At 39.7% G+C, this 10,998-nt stretch overlaps 2 protein-coding genes across 3 annotated transcripts in view; both read left to right on the top strand.

The window, feature by feature from the left end:
• ero1a (endoplasmic reticulum oxidoreductase 1 alpha) overlaps positions 1–8,283 on the top strand; it is a 9,859-nt gene extending 1,576 nt beyond the window's left edge. Inside the window, exons 4-15 of the mRNA XM_085460965.1 lie at positions 236–277; positions 2,048–2,124; positions 2,488–2,561; positions 3,135–3,255; positions 3,648–3,709; positions 3,807–3,833; positions 3,906–3,998; positions 4,098–4,344; positions 5,889–5,958; positions 6,439–6,525; positions 6,635–6,771; positions 7,394–8,283. Coding sequence (XP_085317091.1) covers positions 236–277; positions 2,048–2,124; positions 2,488–2,561; positions 3,135–3,255; positions 3,648–3,709; positions 3,807–3,833; positions 3,906–3,998; positions 4,098–4,344; positions 5,889–5,958; positions 6,439–6,525; positions 6,635–6,771; positions 7,394–7,454 — 1,098 coding nt within the window. The 3' untranslated portion in view covers positions 7,455–8,283. The remainder of the gene's footprint in view (positions 1–235; positions 278–2,047; positions 2,125–2,487; positions 2,562–3,134; positions 3,256–3,647; positions 3,710–3,806; positions 3,834–3,905; positions 3,999–4,097; positions 4,345–5,888; positions 5,959–6,438; positions 6,526–6,634; positions 6,772–7,393) is intronic.
• A 207-nt stretch (positions 8,284–8,490) lies between these two features.
• pacsin3 (protein kinase C and casein kinase substrate in neurons 3) overlaps positions 8,491–10,998 on the top strand; it is a 34,738-nt gene continuing 32,230 nt past the window's right edge. For both annotated transcript variants that reach the window (XM_085460942.1, XM_085460950.1), the window contains exon 1: positions 8,491–8,956. The gene's annotated coding sequence lies outside the window, so the exon portion shown is untranslated. The remainder of the gene's footprint in view (positions 8,957–10,998) is intronic.

The raw sequence follows: 10,998 nt of genomic DNA, 5'->3' as shown, positions 1-10,998 counted from the left end.
ACGATAGAGCCGCGCATTGGCATTGTTTCTTGTGAACCAACCTAATTGCTTTTGCATATCAAGATTAAATTGAGGGTGCAGCCGTTGTGTATTTAAATACCAAGTGTAAATGCAAAGACCTGTGGACTAGATTTAAATATCATTAAAAAAAAAAAAACTACAAAGATTACCTATTAATTCCAGGTGAAAGAGGAGAAATGGTCACATCAGACTGACTGAAACTGTCTATTCACAGAACGAGGTGCCCGAGGGGCTCCGATCCGCTCCCCACAACAAGGTGAGTATCTCAGGATCAGTAAGTGGCACAAACTGGCTGCGACTCAGATGGTCTTTTTATTTGTGTCCCATTTATTTAATCAAATCTGACAACAGTTTACCTTCTCCATATGTAAAGTTTACTGAGGATTAATGTCACTTTGGAAATGAATCAAAACTGGAGTCATACAGTAAGTAAACACACCCTCGTGCAATTTATCACTTAAGAAATCAGAAATCAGAAATCAGAAAGGGTTTTATTGCCAAATGTTGAGCGGGTTTACAACATTAGGAAATTGCTGCGGTGCTTCAGTGCAAACATACTGTTATAATACTGTTATAAATTAAGCTTAAATAGACATGAAAATAAATGCCAGACGACTCAAATACAGTTATTAAGAGGTGATGCAGATTCTTCAGTATTAACAATGTGTGTCGAGTCAGTGCAGTCTCTTCCAGTTACAGGGGAAAAATAGTGTAGACAGCTTCTAATTGATGAGTGCATCTACTGTGATGGGTTAGAGAGGAGCTGCTGTAAAGCCTTGAACCTTTTTGCTGTCAGCATCTTGTTTTGTGTTTTGTAAAAAGACGCAGGAATCTGTATGGAATTATTTATATGTCAAAAATCACGTGTGAGAAAAAGCATAATCTGAGCAAATAACTCTATTTCATTGCCGAGTTTTCCTTTACATTTCAGAACATCCATCTTTTATATCCCATGAAGTCTATGGAAAAAAGCGTTGCTTCTTCATTCTTTAGAGAGGGCCTGAGAGATTTCTCTCAGATTGTGAAAGGGATCGCTTGAGTCACTTGTGCAAAAAGAAAACAAGCAAAAACAAAAGAAAATCCAAAATGGCAATCCCCTCACAGCTCTCCCCCAAACTCAGCATAAAGACACGCTTTCTCATAATTATCTATTTTTTTCTTTTTTTACTCATCCTGTTGAAGACCTGATGACCTTTAGCTGCGTTGAGCATCCGTCCATCTTTCCGTTCACCCATTAACAATTTTTACAAGAGTCACGACTGCTTCTACAGCACAATTTAATCAAACCTTTACACAGTCAACAAAAAACTGGTCTTCATTGAAACTATTGTCAAGGTTTCATTTATTTTCTTCAGAGTTTTGAGATTTAAAAAAAATTCACTGATGCAGAACGTAGTTGAACCATATTATTATTATTATTATTATTATTATTACCTTTAGCTTAGAGACAGATCCACACTGCTGCTCAGCTGCCAAAAACATTTTATACCATCCATTAAATCTACAAATCCTCACAGTGTGGCCATATTTCTGGATTTGTTGCTAATGTGACAGTTTTGTAAATGTAATGTACTGTACTGTAGCACATTTTGCTTTTTATAAAGACTAATTTTGTTGTTGTTGTGGGTTTTACAGGAGGATGTAATGTTTAAAATTAAAACAAACAAACAAAAAGGTCATGGGATTCTAAAAAGTTTTATTTGCTAGTGCACTAGAGCACCTTTTTGCCACAATAAAAAACGTTTCTATGTTTAATGCTCGACATGTATTATAAAAAAATGTAATAAATCACATTTTTACATCATGGCATTAAAGTGAACAGGTTTATCTGCTGTATTGTGTTAGCAGTTAGCAGTTTTGTTACTTTCACTTTCAGCTTCCTGCTGTTAATGAGTCATCACAGCAAGTTTGATAGAATATAGCTTTGCTGCCCCTCAGATTTTCTCAGTAATTCATAGAATTGTAAATTTAAAGTTTGTGTGTGTGTGTGTGTGTGTGTGTGTGTGTGTGTGTGTGTGTGTTTCAGTATTCAGCAGAAGTGAACGAGCAGCAGGATGAGTGTGAGAAGGCGAAGCATCTGGGAGCTGTAGATGTCTCATTAAGGTGAGTCTCGTTCATTTTGCTCAGTTCTTTTCTTCTTCTAAAAGTGACTTTTTGACATTTTTTATTCAGACTGTTCTTTTGAGTAAATTGTGCACTGCATTGGATGAAACTGTCTGGAAGGCGGTTGGGTGGTGAGCATACAAGGCATAGTTCGGGTGAAAGCTGCTTCTTTAACCTGAAGAACCATACTCGTTATCTTTGCTATTGGGAACAAAATCATTAATATATAACTCAAATTATTTTCTGGTAACACGTTCAAGCGGGATACCAAAGTAGGATTTAACTTTCTTTTCTGACCTATGAACCTCCACACTGAGGTTGAGCACAACTAAGCCAACTGAGTGCTCTCCTTTTTGTTCCCAGCGCTGAGACCAGAGAGGCTCTGCTCGACTGGAACAAATATGACGACGAAGCAGAACGCTTCTGCGTGGTTGACGGTACGTCTCAGTCCAGCTGAATGAAGGAAGAAGCAAATTTGATACATTTTGATTACCAAAAATAATTGCTAATTGACACTAGGCAGAAATATGATAGTCAAATGCTGTAGATTGTAAGGCAACATGTGTACGTCAACAACAAAGTTAAAGAATGAAAATGTTTTGGAAACATAACAGATTATTTAGCTTAGCATAACTGAAAGGGAACATAAAGAATAGATAGTATGTCTTGTTTTTGGTAAGGGGATATGATTACAAGAGACATTTTTAGGGAATGTAATGCTATGTTTAAGCAGTATTAGGACTGACTATAAAACATACTCCAAGGAGTAGTTTTAGGAAACATGATTCAAGCAATTACAACACCGAAGATGGTGCAACATGTAGAAAATGTAATGAAACATAGGGATCCATTTCTCCAAAACCTTTGTGAAATGCTAGTGGGTAACTCCTCTTTCCTGAATAAATCCCCTCCACCACCACCCTCTGCTACATTCTGTCACATGTGGCTGACAAAAAAAGATGTTTTCATTATAATGACTTGCAGCTGAATAAAGGCTCGCTCTTTTCCAGATGAAGAGTCACCAGACTCCCAGTATGTCGACTTGCTGCTGAATCCAGAACGCTTCACAGGCTACAAAGGACCAGAGGCCTGGCAGATCTGGAACAGCATCTATGAGGAGAACTGTTTCAAGTAAGCGTTCAGAGCCCACAAAATAAGTGACTGTAGTTTATACTTTAGCGTGATTCACAGTTCAAAAATAATCCCCAGTTATCTCACACTGGGACTTAGAGGTTGTTACCTCTTACTTCATCTCCTGTTTGAAATTGATTGCTTTAGCTCACTTTCAGCCAAGTTTTGAGGAGCAGGCGGATGGCTCTTCAATGCCCACAGCCATAGAGGTGTCCGCAGTGACCATGTTAGGGACATCTATATCCTCTGACATCAGAATAGTCTGAAGCCTGAGCTTTGGCTCACAGGGATGATTTGTATATAGAGTGACATCATGTTGCCATGTTTACTATCAACATCCACCACTGTGACCACCCTGTAATGAAAAGGAAACCTTTATGTGTCCTTCTCAGACCATATACTATCAAACGACCACTAAATCCCACCTCATTCCAGAGCAGCCCAGGAAGTGAAGGTAGGAATTCTTCAGTGTTATATCTCACCATTTTTCTAAAACAATTGCAGTTTTGTTTTGTTTTCTCCATTTCTGATGACACGTACTTTGTTTGCAGCGAGGACCTTCTACAGCTGGCTGGAAGGTAAGCTGATGCTACACCTTAAGATTCTCTTTTTGTCGAGTTTTCGATAAATTCTCTGCCTTTCTCTCTCAGGCCAGTGTGTGGAGAAAAGGGCTTTTTTCCGGCTTGTCTCAGGTCTGCACGCCAGCATTAACGTACACCTGAGTGCCAGATATCTGCTGGATGGTGAGGCAGAAAAAAAACAGCCCTTGTTCATTTTCTTTTTCCTTTTGTCTGAAGAGTCAAAATAACTGACACTCACTTTTATTGCCTTCTTTCCTTCAGACAGCTGGTTTCAGAAGAAGTGGGGTCACAATGTGTCGGAGTTCAGACAGCGTTTTGATTCGGAGCTGACGGTCGGCGAAGGGCCCAAGAGGCTCCGCAACCTTTACTTCCTTTACCTGATAGAGCTGCGAGCACTGGCTAAAGTTCTGCCGTTCTTCCAGCAGTCATCCTTCCAGCTGTACACGGGCAGACCCGAGGAGGACCAGAAACACAAGGAGCAGCTGCTGGACATCCTGCAGCTGGCCAGGTTGGTCTCAGACCACACCAATCATTGTTAGACTTTCCCTGAATAAAGGTATAATACAGCATGCCCTTTTTTTCTTGATACCTAGTATTCATGTTCTATAAATGAAAGATCAACCATATTGTGTTTTTTAACAGTTAATTTCACTCAAAGTGCACTAATTAGAAATGCCTGATTTGATATAGATTTACACTCAGGTTGTCAAGGTGCAGCTCGAAGATCTTGCCCTAGTTCTGCTGTGGATTTGACCCATGAAGCTGAGATCAGGGCAACTTGATGGTCAGATCAACTTCTGCAAGAGTCCTTGTACTTCTTGTGGCTGAAGTTTTCCTTGTGACTCTGGCCGTACGCTTGCCCTCGCTGTCATGCTCCAGAGTGAAATTGGCACGAGTCAAATAGCTTATTGACAACATCACTGTCAGTGTCAGTGATGTCTGTCAGTGCGCCCCAGGGCAGCTGTGGCTACAATGTAGCTTGCCATCACCAGTGTGTGAATGGGTGGATGACTGAATGTAGTGTGAAGCGCTTTGGGGTCCTTAGGGACTAGAAAAGCGCTATACAAATGCAGGCCATTTACCATTTACCATCACAAAATGGATATGAATGTAAACATGTGGATGTGGATGGGTGGTGTTAGAAAGAAGTGAGCTCTGTTAGCACTCTGCACTCTGGGAAATGTAGGCAACAGATTCTGACATATGACACCTGTGGTTTTACAGCAATGCTTTTTAAAGTCCAACAGTTTAATCACAGTCCCTGCCAAGGTTAATATAGTTAGCTAAAAATAAACTGAAAACTACAACTAGATGTGAGAAAGTGTTGTAGTTCACTAATAATAAAAATAATAATAAAATAAAAACTAGACTTTTGAAAAAATTCAAACTAACTGGAGTGATTTTGAGAACTAACTAAAATGAAATACAAATGTCATTATAACTTGCTTGATAAGTCATGGATAGGTGTGTTTATTATAAACTGTGAGTCAACTGCTTTCAAGAAGTTCAGCGTGTTTATATTATTACACCTGTACCAATATCCCCAAATCTTGCCTCTGGCATATGCCCTCCTTGCAGTTTTAGTCTTTTTAGTGATCACTGTAACTAATAAAAACTAAACAAGTTCAAACAATAAAAACTAAACCGAAAAAAGAAATTGTACTCTTGAAACTAACTGAAACTACACTAAATTAATAACAAAAAGTCCAAATGAAATAACAATAAAAGCTAAAAACAAATTAAATAATACAACACTGTACTAACTCTGGTCACTTCTTCGCACTTCACACTTCTTTCTTTATTAATCTCTGTCTTTCTTCCACAGCACGTCTTTTATCCTGTCTTCCTTTTTTTACCGCAACCGGTCACGGCAGATTATTATTATTATTATTATTATTAGTAGTAGTAGTAGTAGTAGTAGTAGTATTGTATGATCGACCTTACAATATAAAGCACCTTGCAGCGACTTTTGTTGTGATTTGGCGCTGTATAAATAAAATAAAAACGGACTTCCATGCAATGTTTTGATGACGTTCATCTCCTCTTTTCTAGATCTTTCCCTTTGCACTTTGATGAGGCTTCTCTGTTTGCTGGGGATGAAAAGGAAGCAGCCAAACTGAAGGTCAGCAAGTGTTTCAAACTCTGCTGAAGTTATTGTTAAGTTATTGATATTGTGGACGTAATGCACCAACTAATTACATATTCACAGGGATGTTAATTAATATTTTCAGAATGCTCCCCACCCATATTGTTGATTGTTTGAGCTCATAAAATTCAAAATGATTTATAATTAACCTTCTGGTTTAACTGCATAAAAGCATTCAGTTGTATTCTAGCCACGCCAGTTAGAACTCTACGTGAAATTGTGCTGTAAAAACATTGATGCATCAAAAAATGCTCTAGCTGCAGAGTGAATGCAGATACAGAGATACGGGGAAGCCGATGCTTTGAAACCTTTTATCGCATTAACAAAGCTGCTGGGAGTGATCTTGTGTACGCAGGGTTGCTGCAAACACACAGTAATACTGACTGGAGTTGCAGTTTTAATTTGTGTGGGTAACTTTCAAGATTTAAAATGACCTGAGTTTTCTGTGAATGTCAGGAGGATATCAGACTGGCCTTCCTCAACATCTCCAGGATCATGGACTGTGTTGGGTGCTTTAAGTGTCGCCTGTGGGGGAAACTGCAGGTACCTGTTATTTTCCTCTTAGTGCCTCTCGTTAGCTTGTAGCGCTTCTTTTGTAAAGATGAACTTGATTTTTTTGTTTGTTTTGATCGCTGCCTCTCTTGTGTCACAGACCCAGGGATTAGGCACAGCCTTGAAGATTTTGTTTTCAGAGCGACAGATTGAAGCTCTGCCCAAATCCAGTAACCAGCGACCCAGTTTCCAGCTCAGCCGGCAGGAGATCGTCTCCCTGTTCAATGCCTTCGGAAGGTCAGAGAGAGAGGCTGTGGACATCAAGTCATACATGTGCCATATTTAAAAAAATCTCCTTAGTTCCAGCTCACACCCACTCTGCTCCTTGGAGAGCTTTTGTTGCCTGCGCGTTAGTTTATTATTGTATCTGAAGCACTTTTAAAACCTGAAAATGATTTTTGGATATGATAAATGAGCATGCGCCATTTATTATTCAGAAGCCTTCTATGCATCTCCTTTGCGAATTCCTTCTTGAGCTGAGTGCTTGAGCTATCAGGAAATTTAGACTGATATTTGAGTTACTAAATGCTTACTTTGTGTGTAAATACAAAAGTAAGTTTAATCAATATCAAACTCCTAAGTCTGTCACTTTAGAACAAGTTTATCTCTATAATAGGAACTTACATAAGTGAGTACTGATCTTATTGGAAATTCACACTCATTTAAAACAAAAGTTAAAACAAATATGTTCAACATGAAATCAAAATAGTGCAAAACTTGCCTAAATTTTCTGTAAATTGAGGCTACAATATAATATTCGCAGAGAAACTGGGTTTAATATTAGTTAAAACATACTGGAGTATTTTTTTCATTATTTTGTACTTATTATTTTAACTGTGTCCTCCTGAATCCTGCACAGGATTTCCACGAGCGTCAGGGAGCTGAAGAACTTCAGAGTGCTGTTAGCAGAGGAGCAGTGAGGACATCCAGAGGAGTCTGCCTTCACCTGTTGACTCCTCTCTGATGGGGCTTTATTTCAACATGTGCACTTTTGTGGTCCCAGGCCACTGACTGCCATCTTTCCTACTGTCTTAAACCTGCTGAAATGTCGACTGAAAGATCAGCTTTAATCAGCCAAGTGTTTATTTTTCCTTAAAATAATGCATTGCTTTCTTTTGAATTAAACTAAAGTCATATTTAAAAAAACAAAAAACAAAATGACACTTTGTGGCATGGTTTAATGTTCCTTCAAGTGGTATCATTTTTTTTGCTGATGGAGAAACGTGCTTGTCTATTTTCAAATGCGCTTTGATCAATGAAATCACTTCAGTTGCTGTTTGGGAGCTGACTGCTAAGAATTCTGTCTCACCTGTTCACACCTGTGTTGTTGGGATTATGCTTTGCTCCTGAGGATGGCGCTGTTTGTCAAGAAAATAGATGAGAAACGTCAAATCTAAATTGAATGCGGGCCACAAATATGCAGTATGTCGAAAGGAAAACTATACAGGAATGGACACCAACGTTTAAAATTCATTATCACACTGATTCTCGTAACAGCCATCCTCTGTTTTCAGAGTCGCAGGTTTTCAGGTGCGTGTCCAGAAGTTATAATGAAACCTGTTTCCACCTGGGAGGAAGGTTTTGTAAACCATTCAGCACAGATCCCCAAAATATTTATATACTGTTGGTAATATTCCGATTGTACATTGTATTTGTGTATAAGTTTGGAGATTTAAAATTTAAAATGTATATATAAAAGTCATTTTATGAAAATGTAAACGGTAATAAAATTTTAAAATTATTTTTCAATGTTCTAAATTCAAAGCTGTTTTTTATTAAATAAATGTGAATATTTGTATTTGTAATTGGGCGTGGTTTGCGCTTATGTGTTCAGTGCCTTGGTCAGAGAGTCTGCGATGGATGTGTGAGAGCGCTGGAGGGCAGCATGCAGCCGCCCGCAGACAGTGAAGGGTTAACCTGTAATAGGATGAATGGATATTGTGGTGAGCAGCATCTGATTACACAGAAACGCCAGCAGGCACCGGAGGGGGGAAGACACGTCCGTACACCTACCAGCACAGACGGCGTTTGGTTCCTGCCAGGGAATACAAACGCGCTCCTTTTCCTTTTTTAATTAGCGTTATCATTATTTTTTTCCCTTTCTCTCAGCGTGCAGGCTATAACTTTACTTTTCTTTTTCTTTTTTTTTTTAACCGAGCCGAGCAGGAACCGAGCCCGCCGTTATTATGGGAGTTTGTTGAAACAGTGCTGTGGCTGGAGGAGTGTAAATGGCTGAGAGAGGTCGACGGACGACTTGAGAGACAACTTGCAAGATGTCGCACTTTGTGGAAGCCTAAAAAAAGGAGTATTTGTTTTTGTTTTTTACTGTTAGCGTGACAGGAGGTGGTGAAAGAGTAGGGGAGAGGCTGCAGCTCAAGGGGGATCTGGTGTTGGTTTGTTCCTCCGGCTCGGAGAGAAATAGGTAAGGCTCCTCACCTGCCTGCTGTCTGCACATGTTCACACCCTGAACACAGAACACTTTGCGATGGGAAAACTGCCCAATGCAAGCAACTGGAAAGAAGTGCTGCTGTTTTATTGTCTGCTTTTTGTCTTCCCAAAATGTTTCCAGGTGTATTTCATAGACTAGTTTTAGTTATTATTAATCTAGCTCTAAGTATAATCAGAAATACACCGTCTGTAATGAATATGTAAACATCCATGCAGTGACTATTAAACTTGCCATTTTTCGTATTCCCAACCAAAATGTGTAAGCTTACGCTTTAAAGCGACACCAGGTGATTTTTGACCAGCAGGGGGCAGAAAACCCCCCAAACTCTCTACTTTACTTACGCAGCACCCCACCTGCTAAGACCATGTAGTAATTTAAATAGATTTTTAACTTTGTGCTATTATAATTCTGCCCTTTTGCTGCCCGTTGTTGTTGCTCATATTAATTAGTACCTGTAAGTGAGCCCAAAAAAACATGAATAACACACATGACCCTTGCAAGGCACAGCTTTAGCAAAGTGTTATAACAGAAATGCAGACAATGGCAGGTGTAGTTATGCAGTCTTTTTCCCCTTTCAGTTTGTCCATTGTTAAAGTGCTTTACAACTGTGCCAGTAGTGCGCTCCTCCAGTTATACTAGGGACAAACCACAGGACTGAAGCAACAGAATTTTAGCAATGAAACAGTTAAATATATATGTTTAATGTTTTACATGAGGAAAAAAAATATGCATACAGTGGCTCAAGTCAACTTAGCATGGAGAATTTGAGTTTGGGAAACAGTTACATGGTTGTCAGATTTACTGTTCCAAAAACTTTGATTTGCATCTGTAAACATAACCTGCACTAAAAGAGTGCAGGAATCGGGTTACTAGTGCTTATCATATGTATAAGAACCTGATTTATACTTAAGTCCATGCGAGTAAAAGAAGATGATTTAGGCATTTTAAAATGTGTCAGTGATCTGCCAGCATGAGAATTAAGATTTGAAGTAACTTGTGGAGAAAGGAGCAACAAAATCATAATAAATTTTGTTGCTTTACCTTCATGACTTTAATAAAGTGTTGTTTCTGAGCCTCTGAAGAAAGTTTGGAGGCTATAGGAACCTCCCCCACCTTCAAGCTCTCTCCTGCCAAACAAGTTGAATTTCTTGGAAACAGGAGATATGTCAACAAAGACTGTTCACTCCCTCCCAGTCTGTCAGATCACTTGTTCTTACATACTCCTTGAAAAGATGACCTCCCCCCCCAAAAAAGTCAAAAAGCAAAGAGTGCAGGTCAGTTTGTTGACAGTAGAAATATTTCCGTGTGGCTCTATCTTGCAGACCAGGAGGATGAATCACTTATCAAGAAAGTTGCATGAACCTGTTAGCTGATAGATGATTTCTTTTATCATTTCAGCTCTGTTTTCACAAACCCTGTTGTAGCTGCATTCATTCATGCTTGGGTTGAATTTTCTAGAAAGCGTGCTTCCATGCAGTCAAATGTGAACAGCAGGGGAAACAGGTTAATCTTCGGTCGTGTTGCCTGCAGCATGCAACAGATTGAGCTTAGACTCCCAGGGCCTACGTCCCGTTTGCAGGCTTTGTTTCCGTGCTGAGCTGGAGCTGCCACGGAGGCTATTTTAGACCAGGATGGCCTCCGTGATGTGGTTCTGGTCTGGTTAGAAGTGAGCTGGGAGAACAGCTGTATGTGTGGGAACAAGGCTGAGTTGTCCTTTTCTTTGACTCAGTCTCTGGAACGCCATACTCTCTGTGATCTGCTTTCGTTTTTTCTGCTCTCGCCTCTCACTGCCAGAGAAGCGTCACATGGTTTGCTGTCGGTTAGACACGGAGCCTCGGGCTGCAGGCAGCAGCTGTCAGACGGTACAGGACTGCCGTCAGTGAGCGGGAAAGCGAAATGTGGCCAAAATGCATGATTGCATTTTGCACACAAATTGCTGACGGTGATGTTTGTTCTTAAAAATGCTGACCCCTCCCCGAGATGGAGAACCCCTATGCTTTCATCAAACTGTGTGG

Source organism: Copadichromis virginalis, linkage group LG1, assembly GCF_057382275.1.
Source record: "Copadichromis virginalis isolate Kocher_CV1m ecotype Utaka linkage group LG1, C_Virginalis_male_GT1.1, whole genome shotgun sequence".
NCBI lineage: Eukaryota > Metazoa > Chordata > Actinopteri > Cichliformes > Cichlidae > Copadichromis > Copadichromis virginalis.
Note: the sequence above shows the minus strand (reverse complement) of the source record. Positions and strands in the feature narration are given on the sequence as shown.